The sequence below is a fragment of the Melozone crissalis genome, unplaced genomic scaffold (genome assembly GCF_028551555.1).
Source record: "Melozone crissalis strain CALT ecotype California unplaced genomic scaffold, PUWL_Pcris_2 ptg000018l_1, whole genome shotgun sequence".
Taxonomy (NCBI): domain Eukaryota; kingdom Metazoa; phylum Chordata; class Aves; order Passeriformes; family Passerellidae; genus Melozone; species Melozone crissalis.
Window position 1 is genome coordinate 18,518,975 of NW_026535796.1, and position 13,663 is coordinate 18,532,637.

General features: G+C 51.8%; 2 protein-coding genes across 6 annotated transcripts in view; both read right to left on the reverse strand.

The window, feature by feature from the left end:
- Positions 1-6,444, reverse strand: part of DGKZ (diacylglycerol kinase zeta) — a 52,700-nt gene extending 46,256 nt beyond the window's left edge. The window contains exon 1 of one of the 2 annotated variants that reach the window (XM_054276366.1): positions 5,597-6,444. In XM_054276366.1, coding sequence (XP_054132341.1) covers positions 5,597-5,835 — 239 coding nt within the window. In that variant the 5' untranslated portion in view covers positions 5,836-6,444. The remainder of the gene's footprint in view (positions 1-5,596) is intronic. The other variant, XM_054276365.1, reaches the window with a different exon arrangement.
- A 4,399-nt stretch (positions 6,445-10,843) lies between these two features.
- CREB3L1 (cAMP responsive element binding protein 3 like 1) overlaps positions 10,844-13,663 on the reverse strand; it is a 63,992-nt gene continuing 61,172 nt past the window's right edge. For all 4 annotated transcript variants that reach the window (XM_054275440.1, XM_054275437.1, XM_054275439.1 and 1 more), the window contains exon 12: positions 10,844-13,583. In XM_054275440.1, coding sequence (XP_054131415.1) covers positions 13,547-13,583 — 37 coding nt within the window. In that variant the 3' untranslated portion in view covers positions 10,844-13,546. The remainder of the gene's footprint in view (positions 13,584-13,663) is intronic.

Consider the following 13,663-nt stretch of genomic DNA (forward strand, 5'->3'; position numbering starts at 1 on the left):
GGTACCACAGCACTCACAACTACTGGGTGTATATGTCCTCCCTGTGTGGCAGGCCTGAAAACAACCTCCAGCATCTGCTCAATCTGCACTGGAGTTCATTGAAAAAATGCTTTGGTAAACTAGGAATGGGCAGTGTGAAAAGTAGAAGCATGTAGGAGGCTCCCGACCAGCCTCCAAAAATGGAGAAACAGCCTGACATTCATCGTCCATCCCCTAGTCTGGGGTGGCACAGCCTAAGCCTGCAGGCCTGACCTGTCCCCACCTCCAAAAACCCCAACTCTTCACAACCAGATGCTGCTTGGTGTGCTCTGGCTCCAAGAAAGCTTCAGATCACCAAGAGGATCTGTGGTCAGCTTCTGTGGGCCAGAGAAAAGCAAGCAAGCAAAGCTGGTCCTGGCAGCCTGCGCAGATGGCATTTCTAAAGGGGCACATGGTCTTGCTTTAAACTCCATCATTGAAAGGAAAAAAAAAAAACATTGACAGACCTTGATCTCACCAGGCAAGCTCTGAAACCGAGCACAACCCACTGCATTAATTACTGTGCCGAGAGAGGAAAAGGCAGGACCTGGATGCCTAACTCCAGCTCACAGATCAGGGAGGGGAGAGTTTTGTTGTTGTGGAAAGGTTTCATCATCCCTGCTGCTTTGCATGCCATGATAGGTTAGTTGCATTTTCCCCTTGCCTGCAGACATCTCCCTTTCATGTTTCATGCACTGTCTTGTGGTGTTGGTGTCTAGTCTTACCCAGGAGCATCAGGAGTATTGGGGCTTGGTGGGGCTGTTGGAGAAGAAACATACCCTGCCCTGAGTCCTTCACCATCTTCTGTGTGCTGTGTGCATGTGTCTTTTCACAGTTCTGTCCCTTGGGCTTGGTTCAAAACTGTGGAGGAACCCCTAGAAATCCCATTCCTGGCTGTTCTTGGTCAGGAGACCAGAGGAGACAGACCCTCCTGTACAGGCTTCTCTGTAGGCAGCACAGGAGAGGGATGGGGATCACTGTGCTGGGTGTTACTGTGAACTGGCACCCTTGTCTTCATGCTAGTTTGTGCAGCACCCTGGTACTGAAAGGATTAAGCTGCCTGCTTCAGCCAAACTCAGCAGGATACCTGCCTGTGGGATTCATTGTGAACAGGGATCAGATAAGGGAGGGAGTGGTCCAGGGGAAGAGATGGCTCTTGGTTCAGGGATCCCAGCTCTCCCCACACACCAGTGTTTGGATCAAGGTTGGAATTGCCCCTAATCCTGGTTAGTGCCCCTAAAAACCTCCCTGCTGGCCTACTCAGGGAGTCCCACCCCATGGTCCCCCAGCACACCTACACCACGTGCAAGGCTGAAACTGTGGTTGTGGGGACAAACAGGGGAGAGAAGCTGTGTCCTGCTGCCTCAGAGAGCTGACCAGGCTTGCCTGATGTGGAAAAACCACAGCAGGAGGAAGGGCAGGATCATCCCCTCTGGCAGCAGCAGGGCCTTGGGTCAGTTTAAAGCAGGGAGTATGCCTGGTTTAAGAAAGGGCTTGGAGCTGCATTATGCCATCCCTCTCTGTCATGCTACAGGTATGCCCCTACACAGCCAGGCTGTACCCACAAACTCAATGTTTCTCCAAAATTGCTTCTTTGGATGTTTTTCTCTCTTGTTACACACAGTCCCATATCCAGTTCACCACTGCCTTGCACATAGGAACATCCAGAATGAGAGCCAGAATGAGAGTGAACACACACCAGCGCTGTGCTCCAAGCACAGGGTGATGCCAGCTCCAACCCCATCCCACCCCTGCGCCATGCACTACAGCCTGTGTCTGACAGTGGGGCCCAGCAGAGCTTGTCCCTGGTTCTAAGGAGTCAGGGCAGGGGAGAGTGAGACACTTGTCACCCCTGACCAAAGTCTGTGAGGAGCCACCTGCTCATTTCTAGCCCTTCCCTCTGGCTCTGCCCCCCATCTCCTCTCCCCTGCTGCACAGAGGCATGTGGAGACAGATGCTTCTGTCAGAGTGGAGCAGGCTTGGCTTGCTGGAAACGAATGGGAATTTGATTATGCTGCTCTGCAGAGCAGGGCTAACACGATTAAAAGGCCAGCAGGCAGGACTTGGAGGAAGGAGATCGCCTCTCTGTCTCTCTCTCTGTGCTGACAGTGGAGGCTCTCCTTTCCTTCTTCCTCAGCCCCTGGACTGCCCAGGCTGTTCTGAGACTTCACAAACATCCAGAGTCCAGATCTGAAGACAAAAGGAAGGGAAGACAGGAGAGAGTTGCAACCATCTTCCCCTGGGCTGCTCAGGGCTCCTACCTCCCTCTCTCCAGCAGCTCCTGCCAGCTCTCCCCTCTGGCCTGCCTGCTCTGTGACCAAGCTCCCTTGCTATTTACATTACAAAGCAGCCCCCTCTGCTCCACTCTGCGGGTTATATTTAGCTCCCTGGCACAGAACAGCCTGTGAGTTGCATTAGCCGCGTCCTATCTGCCAGCCGGGGACCACACTGAACAGCCGAGGTGTCTCACATGTCCCTAGCAGGGACGGGAGCTGGCTGGGGGGCACGGAGGGACACAGGACCCCCTCTTCCCGCTGCCAGAGATGGCTGTGTGGAGCCCTCTGGTGCGTGGGCTGGTCTGGGCGCTACCTCTGAACGTGACTGAGAGCCGAAGAGCACGACCTGGCAGAGCCTGCAGAGAGCTCGTACAGGAGCTTTTGTGCGCTTGTGGGCTTGTGGTTTCCTTTCTGGGTAAACACCCCTCGGGGCTGGGTTGCTGGGTGCAGTGACAGTGACAAAGACTACTGCTGCAAGCATCACCCTGAAAGCAATGACGAAATGGAGAGGGAGCCCACAAATGCTCAAGAGGGGTTGCAGGGTGCTGCTGTGACCTGCCACCACCTGTCCCAGGCCTCTCTGGCTCCAGGTCAGCTTTCCCTACAGCAAAGTTCTGCCAGCCTCTAGCGTGCCCTATTGCCACTGGAGCTATCCCACTCTGGGAGCTACAGATGATCCTGCCCCACCACAAAACCTTAGTGGAGACACTCAAGGCAAGCAGGTGGTGACTTTGGACTCCCTTTGGCCAAAGTGACTGGGGATTTAGACACACAACCCTTGTGTTTGCTCTGGGTTTGCCGTGGTAACAGAGGGCATTGGGTCCTTCTGGCATTGCAGAGGACCTCCCTACTGGGCAAATTGTCCCAGAATGTGGAAATCTGGTACACAAGCCAGCATAATTAATAAGTTTGGCACGAAACTGTTACTCAAAGCCCTAAATATAACCTGAGTGCTGAGCTCTCTTCCACCCGCTCAAGGCACCTCCATATACTGTGGCAGCTATTTATGGAAGGAGCTTTATTTCCATGGGATTAATATCATTTCTGCTCATTTCAAAAGCTTTATATAGCAGCTTATGCCACCTGCCCCTTGTGATGACTAATGGGTCCCAGCAGGAGCAGGTAGGTTGGCAGCAAGGGGACTGGGACCTCCAACCTTCAGCTGACATTGAGGATAATTGTGATGCCCACAGCCCATCCTCCAAACTCTGTACCAGGATTCAGTGTCTCCAGAGCTAGACAGCACAGCAAGGGGATTTCTGTCGGTCCCCTAGGACTTTCCATGCTGCAGGAGGGGCACATGATGGAAGGTTAGCCCACCTCTGGGTAACAGTTCTATCACCACCTGACGTGCCTGAGGAAGCAGCCAGACCCAAAACTACATGGGTGTCGCAGGAGGGAAGAAGCAGATGTCCACCCCCAGACACTTCCTCTCCCATTTCTCCCTCCCTTTGCTTGGCCATCCAAAACACAGGGTGGAGGAAGCAGCTCGTCCCAAGCACCATTTCTTCCTTTGCTCCTGGTGTGCAGGTTGCTGCAGCATTCCCTCCCACCTCTCAAAATCCTCCCTTCTGCAAAGCCTGCATTGGACAGGGCAAAGTCCCTTGCAAAGAGACCCCTTGTGAGGGTTGTGTAGAACAGAGGGGCTTTGTGTAAGGGCAGCACAGGCTGGAGCATGTCAACTGAGCCACTTGCTTGTGGTGGCTGGAGTGGGATGGACAGGGTGTATAAAACCCTAGCGACCTTGGATAATTCTAGAACAAATTCAGGCTGAAAATTTAGGTTGCAATATGTCCCTTCCTGCCCTGGGGAGGCTGGAAAATTGCAGCTGGCTAATCTGTTCACAAAATGCACTGTGCGCATCTGGAGAAGACAGCTAAGAGGAGAAAATCCTGCTCTGCTTGGCACAGTAATTCTTCATCCTCTGTGCCATCAGGGCAGAGACCCTCCCAGCTCTGTCTGGTGCCCCAGTGAGCAGCCCTGGGTACAGAATGAGAACCAGGAGGACTCGTGTTGTCCCAGCTCATGTCAAGGCTTAGGGACGCTGGGTACCTGGGGAGGTCTCTGCCACCCTGGCTTCTGCTTGCCACCCACCACACGAATAACAAGTGCTGGGAATGAGTCAGCTTCGAGGCCCCTCCTGCTCTGCAGGCACTAATAAGTTTTCCCATTAGTTCCCATTACTGTAGTATTAGAGAGCAATTTGCTCACAGCTTGCACTGAAGCCCTTGCAAGGGGGAAAAAAAGGCTGCTGGATATGTGGGAGTGCAGGCGGGGGGTGACCAACAGCTCCTACCCAAAATCTTCCCCCTGGCAGAGCTCTGCACCCCAGGGTCCCCAAGGCCCAGACCAGGGGCGGGACAGCTCATCCAGCCTCTGTCTGCCATGGCAGTGGACCTCCATGTCAGATTTCCACCTACTTGTAAACTATGTGGCACTTGCTGAGGGTGGCATGACATGGTAACATGGAGCTCAGAAGGACACAGACAACTCTGTGCCAAGCCAAATCTGGAGAGTGGTAAGAAGGCAGCTCCTCCTCTCAGTCCCAGACTCTCACAGCAGTCCAGGATCAGTCCTGCAATGCTCATGTCTAGTCTGGGCATGTGCAGGGTCAAAGGATTTCTCCTCACTTACACCTGAGAGCCATTCTGCAAAGATGGGGAGTAGTAAATCATAGAAGGTCTCAAACACCCTTCTAGCAAAAGAAAGGACGGGGTAGAACGCCAGACCTTATTTGTTGTGACAGAAGAATGGAGCTGAAGTCCTGGATATACTGACCCAAGCAGCATTTCAGGCACTATGGCTGGAGTTGGGAACAGGAGCTCACCTGGGTATCACCAGGCAGTGGCTCCCATAAGCCCCGTGAGAGCTATGAGAACCACTCTTTACCTCTGTCAGCTTTGCTTGGTGATAGCAGGGGTGGGAAAGCACAGGAGTTGCAACAGAAGAGTCACACCAAAAGCTAGGACAGATCTCCCCTTGCTGCAAGGTACTCTCAAAAAGCCCAGATCACTGCCTAGGAGGCATCACAGTCCCAGGATGGGACGGGGGAGTTGGATAGAAGGAAAATAAGAGGATCTGCAAAGGTGATAATGAGACTGCCACTGCAGAGGGAGCTGTTGCATGCAATGGGAGGGACTGGACTAACTGGTTGCCTTGTCTCTGTGCTGAGGTGATTTCTGGAATGTGCTGGTAGTTGGTGAAAAAAGCCAACTCTGACCCCATGGGGGGGAGATGCCTCAGTGACAGGCCACCCCAGTGCCCAAGTGCATCCCTGACTTGGAGACCCAGGCTTTTCCTACCTGTAGGAGACCTGCTTTCTGATGGCCAAGTGCAGGAACTGCTCCTCCACCTCTGCCACGGCCACTGCCCCTCGCATCTCCTCCCAAGCTGGATCCATGCTGCGGAGGCCCAAGTGTTGTTCTCGTCCAGTGCTCTCTGTATCTGCTGCTCCCTGGAAGTTTCCTGTGGCTCCCCTGGCCAGCTCAGCATCATTCCTGGCAGGGGAGAAGTCTCTCCAGCTCCCGGCACCTTCAGCCATGCTGGAGTGAGGTGTCTCTCTAGGCAAGGAGTCCCAGTTTGCCCTCAGAACTTCTTGGGCAGACTGGTCTTGTCCCACAGGGTCCCACAATGCTGCTCTGCTTCGCCTCTCCAGAGCCGTGGGACAATCCCAGCAAAGCTTAGCTCCCTGAGGGAGCACAAGCACGAGAAAAAAACAGTGTCCAGCTTTTTGTGGTGGTATTTACTGGCCTCTTGATAGCAGCTTGAATAGCTCAGACGCAGCAGCTCAGCCTCTTGCCGTCTCTACTGCCCTGCCACTCTGAAGCAGAGGAATGTCTGACACACACCCGGAGATGCTGGTGCTGCTCCTCGGAGGTGCTGCCACTGTGAGAGCAGTGGGGAACACAGCGTTCACTGAAGAAGCACAGTCCAGGGATAGCAATGCTTGCAAATGAGTGAAAAAGAGCTTGGATTGCCTTTTGCAAGGTCCCTCTGGAGCCACACACATCCGTCACTGTCCCCAGCGGCAGCAGTTGAGCGGGAGCAGCAGGGAAAGGTAGGCAGTGAGGAAAGTGCTGTGTACAAAGCCTGGAGCAGCTCTCAAAAGACAAAGCAGAAAGTGAGCATGAGTGTGTGCTGTGTGCGTGGGGAGGGGGCTGCGGGGAGCTGCATCCAGCAGGCAGCCTGGTGTCACCTTAGAGACACTTGAAACTGGCACTTAACTCTTCAGAGTCTGGGAAGGCACAGGAGGGTGGCAACTCAGCTGCCCCTCTCTGCCTGCAGTCCAGCTAGCACCTGCCTGCCTGCAAGGGCTGCTCAGGGAGCTGGGTCTCGGTCACTTGTCTTAACCAGACCTGCTGTCAGGTGAAGTCAGGTAGCCTGGAAAACTGCATGACAGCAGCACCCCCAGCAGAGCAAAGTACCTGCTGTTGTATCCAATCATCCACCATGGATGACATCTGTTCAGGGACAGGGTCCCCAGCTGTGGACAGTGGTACCCATCTGAGCAGAGGTAATGCTGTAGCATGGCCTCTGTCTTTCCAGTTGGCTCACTCAGGTCCTTGCCACTTCGAAGGCTACTTTATTCCTGATTTTTCCTTATTCAAGTCAATTTTTCTCCAATCTTGGCATCCAGAGGTAGAAATGACCTTCTGTTCTCTGCCCATATACATCAGAAAAGTTGCATCATTTATTTGTCCTGGGCTGTGGCTGGACTTTGTGCCCGAGTCCAAGCCCACCTGTCAGCTGGGATAAGAGATTCCTACAAAGCTCCCATATGTGCCTGGTTTGTTCTGTCCCAGATTCACATGCTGTGCCTTTACCTGCTAGGCCCTGGAAAATTCAAAGTTCCTGTCTATAAGAGCCATCCCCTGCGTCATGGCAAGGTCCTACAATCATCTATCACACAAAGAGCACATTGCAGTCACCTCTAATCCCAGTGTTTTCCCATGAAAGTCTGGCATGATGGGAGCAGGAACCTGTCCTCAACCTGCTCTGTTGTATCACCATGGAAGTCATCAGGAGCATCTCATCCCTTGTGCCAGCACTCTTCATTACCTCCATATGGCCTTGTGGCACCTCTGCTGCAGGGTGCTGTGGAACAGCATGTTCCCACGCCACTTTTCACCCCAACCTGGGAAGCAGCATGGGCTGAGGAAGTGCTGTGTCTTTTCCTGGTAACCACAGCCCACTGGCACCTCCAGTTCAAGTTACTGAACCTTTTTCTGGCCCTTAAAGTCACAATGACATCTCTCTCTGGCTGTACTTCTGGGGGATTTGTTTCTCTCAGGGGTACAACAGCCCCCAAACCCACTCCTCCACAGAATCGTGACTGGCAGGGGGCCCCCACCCTCCTCACTGTGTGACTCAGCCCCTCCAGCCCCCACAGGGGTTTTGTTCTCCTTGAAAGCTGAAGCACTGCGGGGTGAGCCCTCCCCCAGCAGCACTGCACAAGCACAGCTGGCCCTGGGGAAGCAGCTTCATCCTCCCTTGCAGGGACACAGACCTGCTTGGGAGCTTGTCAGCACTCCCTGCATGGATGCATGGCCCTGCTCCATGTCCTCCTGCTGCCCACAGAGGCTGGGAGCAGGCTGTGGAAAGGGAGAAGCAGCAGGTGCCCAGTGGCGCCTGTTCTTCTCACCACCCACAGTGAGATGTTTCTCTTCTGCCCTGGGCTCTTCCTGGCCTAGGGACCCTCTGTTGCCATGGAATATGGGAGTCACCTTCATCTGTGCCAGCTGGGCTGTCAGGGCAGGACAAAGATGGGCTACCCAGAGGAGCTACAGGGGATGCAAAATGCCAGCTCCCTCTTGCTCCCAGGGAATTTTGGGAAACATCTGTCTTGTCCTTTATGGTTAAAGAAGTTTGTGGCCACCAGGCTGAGGAAGTGGATGACCAGTCAGGGATGGAGACAAATAGGAAGTTGGGTGAGAGCAGGGTCGAGGCTTCCAGGTAGGAAGGAAGGCAGAGCATTTCTCACTGGTGTTTGTGTCAATGCCATAGGAAAGGAGCTTCAGGGTGGGAAGCAGAGGCCCTTATTGCAGGAACAGGAGACCCCTGAGCCAGGCAGAGCAGAGCCCTGAACTAACAGCACCTTTGGTCAAGTCAGAGTAAAGGCCTGGACAGTAAGTGCCTCTTGCATTCCCAAGGGGCCTGATCTTGCTCTACAGAAACCCTCTCTGTGGGGAGAAGCTGCCAACAGGGGATTTCTAACTTTCTACCCACATGCCAGGTTATATAGCTGTCACACAGGCAGGGCAGGCCAGATTGTGTTTGTCTGGAGGAGACATCCCAGGATATGCCTGCATGAGGTGACGTAATGGATTGCACAGGCATCTGCATCTCTCTCTGCCCACCTGATTCTGCTTCTCTCGTGAATGGGATCACCCTTCACTTGGAGCTCCCTGAAGACTTGGGAAGAGCAGGCAGGTGCTGCCTGAGGACGCTGGGGCTGGACAGTAGGATTGGGTCAGTCCTGTCCTCCTGGCACCCTTCAGCTGAGCCAAGTCACCTGCTTACCTGGTGCTTACCCTCGTACCTGGAGGACATACAGGAGTGTGTCTCTCCTGTGCTCAGATTTCCTTCTGCGTGGGCACGTGGGACAGTGCAAAGGCATATTGGTATTTACCATACAGATCCCATCCTTGGTTTTGCAGGCATAGGCAGGACATGAGCTTTCTAGGAAGTAGTATTTCTAGTGAGTAAAGCTCTGTGAAGGTACAGTCACCTTCCCTGGGCACAAGAAAAACCTCCATCCTGCTCACCTCTAAAGCCCCATTTCAGCCACCAGATCAGAAAATCAACACAGATTTGTTGAGGCAGGTCAGGTCAGTGTCCATCCAGGCGCTATCACTGTTGACAAGCCCCAAAAGCACCTGGGGGATGTGAGGCGGTGCAACTGCCCCATTTTCCCCAGAAGGTGTCCAAAAGCCCGGGCTTCTTGCCTGGTAGCAGGACCAAAGCATGTTTATCCCTTGATGGATATATGAGGCAACTCCCTAGCACAAATCCCAAGAGGGAACAGCAAGAGGGATCATGCCAGGCTTAGAGAGCATGGATACTCTCCTGAGAGCCCTAACTGCCCATGTCTTCTGAAACAAACAAAATATACCCACCAGGCTGCTGCCATGCACTGCCAGTAACCCTTTTGGCAGCAGCAAGCAAAAAAAACTTAGTATTTGATCTTTTTTGTTGTTTTTAATTGTCCTGGTAACAGAACAATTGGGAATAATTTGTCTCTGAAAAACAAAGTCCATGTTCTGTTTGCATTTTTTTGTTCAGGGCTTGTATGAATTGACAGTGCAGAGGCTTCTGAGAAATGTGACCCTGAGTGGGCGGAAGCCCAGCTTGCTGTGGCAGAGCTCAGCTGGGCACTTGGAGCAGACCAAACACAACTGAGTGAGGCTGAAGGTGACTTGTAAAGAAGGTGACTGTTGCTCTGCTAATTCTCTCAATCTGCTCTAATTAGTTGCCGTAGTCAAATTGGTAGGTGTGATTGACTGGTGCATTTTGGGAGGCATAGCGGGGATCAAAAGATCCTAATGTGTCTGCTTTGAGCAGCTCAGAGATTTCTGGTAGACTGCAGAATTAGGAGGATTTGTCAAGATGAAGGGAAATTTTCTCCTCATGGAAGGGTTCTGATTGGTCTGGCTGTGTTAACGGAGCCAAAGCCTGAGAACTCATCCTTTTAAGAGCTTCCCTCTTGCACCTGTTTTGGAGTGTCTATGAAGGGTGCAGGCCAAAATCTCCCTGGAAGGCAATTCCCAAAGAGCTGTGTGAAGTTTCACAGGGCTGAGCAAAAACAGGCTGAGCCCTTCCTCTGGATGAAATCTGATGAGTGCAGGGAGCAGCCCCACCCCATGGTGGAGGAAAGTGCATCATACTGACACAGGGTTAGGAGGCTGCTTTTGGATGAGGTGCTGCAGGGAAAACATCAGATTCTCAACTCACAACTAGTTCTGGCTCAGGAAGAAACTGCAGGGCAAGATCAGGCATTTCCTTGCATTGGTGGGTGGGCAGGGGGAAGGGAGCTCTGCATAGGTCTGCAAACCCATGTCAAACTAACCTGCCATGGATCACACATCAAACTCCCTCTTGGCAGTACAGACCTGGCTCAGAAAAGAGAGCTCCTATCTCTCCCAGACGCTGTTCAACAGCCAGCTTGGTCAAAACAGCAAGGCAATAGCTTTACTCCTCTCCACAAAGAAATTATAATCTGCAGAAAGAGACCTATGTAAGCCCCAAGCCCTACATTCTGCTGTGGCACAGTCCTGCTGTACCTGCCCAGCCAGAGGTGGGAGATAAAGACACCTTATAGCATCTTTCAAAGTCACTCCTGCTTAGGCTGCCTTCCAGACATGGAGGGCTGACTCCAAGGAGTTGCTTCAATGACCAAATTCTAATGAACCCGCTTGAAGCTTGCTAGAAAATGAAAATTTGTTTTCTAGACCCTCAGTTACTTTGTGTTTCACACAACATCTATTCATTTTTGCAAGTATAAATGGACTGTCAGAGGTACAGGCTGACAGCCAGGACCCAGGTCATTTCCCATTTGAGTGCAGTTGCTCTGCTTTTACAGTTAATGAAAAGATTTAGGTATTTTTTCAGACAGGACAGGACATCATGCTATGAGCTATGTCTTTGTTGTACAGACCCCTGCACAGCCTCTTCATTGAAGTAGCTCTTTGCTTCTCATGTACTTTCTTCCATGATCTTACTCCTTCCAAGAAGATGATAGTGGTGTTTCGAGGGGGGGAAAGAAACTGAGGCAGAAGAGTTCTGACTTGTTCAGAACTGCAGAAGAAATGACAATGACAGTGCTGCTGGAAATAAAACATGCAAGTTTGTTTCTAGCCCCTGACATGGAGCATGAAGTCCCAGTACTGAACCAATTTTGCACACGGCCAGGGAACAGGAGAGGGAGCAGGAGGTTAAGAGCTGTGATGTGGGCTGGTGTGACTACCATGCTTCAATGAAAGCACCTGTCAACCCAGGGCTGATGCTGCATCTTTTTATTTTATTTTTATTTTGCTTCATAAAGCAAATGCAGAGCAAGTGATAGAAGGAGGAAAAAGAGTGGCTTGAAAACAAAACAAAACAAAAACCACAAAAAAACTAAGAGGGAAGAAGCAGCTGCTGGAGTATAAGTGGAAAGTGAGCTGCTACAAGAAAGAAGTTCATAGATGCCAAGCCCGCACTAATTCTTAATAAAATACAATACTGAAAATAGGATCTCAGAGTCTCCAAAATACAATATCTTAAGGGATTGGCAATAATACAAAATAAGTTTCATTATGTACAAACGAGTTCTGCTCTTGATCTCTGTACAACGGTGGGGAGTGGGAGGCACGGGGACATGCTCAGTGGAAGTGTTGGGGTGGGGAGGGTGTGCTTGGACCCGGCAGTGGTTCTTTGTGCTGGGGTGGAGGTGCAGAATGGGGAATGCAGTGGTATCTGATGACCAGTGGGTCCTGTGGGGAGAGCAGAGCAATGCTGAAAGCCTTCCTCTTCCTCACCCCACTGGCCACGCATGCACAATTGCAGCCAGCTGTGTCCAAATTTTCCTAAATGACTTGGAAGGGCAAAACCAATTTTCAATAGGGAGAAAAGAAGGATGTGAGGGCTCTTCCCTCACCTCTAAGTCCTTGAACAAGAGCCATCCCATCCTTCCTCTAAAGGAAGCCTTCTCCACTCCCAGTCTGGGGGGAAGAGGAGAGGCTGGGGCAGTGCAGAGTGAGTCGAGGGTGCTTGATGAGAAACAAGCAGAAGAGGAGCCTGCTGTGAGACCTGGCAGAGTGCACAGGGACTCCGTGTTACACATGGGGCAACCTGCCACATCCCAGATCTCCGACACTCGTGTCCCACATTGTCCTTCCATCAAATGGCAGCTGAGGGAATGGAGCGAGGAGACACTTCTGCCTTTTCGCAGGACTTCTGCTGGAGAGGAAGAAGGGTCAGAAATGGGTGCCTGGGTGCTAAAGAGAATGGCATAGGCTTGAGATGATGTCACTTCAACACCAAACTTGGCAAGGCTGGCCTGAGAGGTGGTATGGCAAGAGTTTGCTATCTTTGCTGTCAGCATTTAGAAAGAAGAGATCTAAAAATGTCTTTGGTGACCCTGGCCAATTCCAACATACCACCTCTTTCCTGACAGATGTACCTGTCTCCAGAAATGCCAGTATGTCCTCAGTGGCTTTCACAACACTATTGTGCACACAGAGGATGTGAGGGGAATGCTGGCTAATCTGACAGCCCTCCAATGGGTTGTAGAGCTCTCCTTGGTGATTCCTAAGAAGACCCCAATTAGGCATGAAGCAGATTCAGGGATGGAGAGCTGGGATAGGGATTGGGTTATGGGAATGTATTTTTCTCACTCACTCTCAAAGGGGAAGGCTTGCAGAATGGAAAGTGAGAAGACCACTGACCTGGCTAGCACTGCACTGTGGGGCCCAAGCTGGGAACAGAAAGAAAAATACCACCCCTGCCAAAACAGGGGTGCTAAGGGTGGGGAGAAGTGGATTATGAGGGAAAATTGTTCTCTTTCAGAGCTCTGGTTACCCAGAAGCTGCTGGCTAATTTTTATGGCGATTTATCTGTCTGGGATCTCTCTCCCCTACTCCGTTTGTGTGCAGATCTTTGCAGATAGTTGGTGTTGAAGTTATGTAGGCATGTCCATCAAAAGAAAACTAGAGCAAGGAAGAACTAGGTTTTCTCTCAATGGAAGCAGAAATATACTAACATATGGAGGGCAAGGAAGGAGCTCAAACTCTCCAGAGCCATCTCTCCAGCACCAGCATCACCCACTCCTAAAACCCTCGGGCAGAACAGTCAATCCAGCACTTTCTCTCTCCTTCAGGTGCATCTGATGTAGCCAAGAGCTACATATGTGTGGACAGCCCCCTTGGTCTGGAGGCTTTGGGGAGCGAGCTGAATAGTTTATGGGCTTCCCCTGATCTCCCTCCTCTCCAAGGTGAGCCCACATCCATAGGGTAGTGCTCATTTAAGCAGGAGGTAAGGCCAGAGAAAAGGGAGTCTCAGGGCTTCTCCAGACAGTTACTGCTGGTTCTGGCAGTCCTGTGACTCCCCTCAGAGAGATCAGCACTAATGGGGATGATGGGGAAGGGGAGGAGCTGAACCCAAGGCCAGTTTAGGAGTGTCTAAATGCAGTGTCCTCTCCTGCCAAGTCCCCTCAGTTGCTTGGTGAGGAGGGAATCCTGCAATCAGACAGATGAGGCCTTGAGGTCCAGCAGCTGCTACAAGAATTCAGTTGTCTCACTGGAGCTTGTCTCCCTGAGGAAAAGAAAAGACAAGACATCAGTCAAGGTTCATTGCAGCCTTCTATGCAAATCCACCTCTCTGTGTGCCCAGCT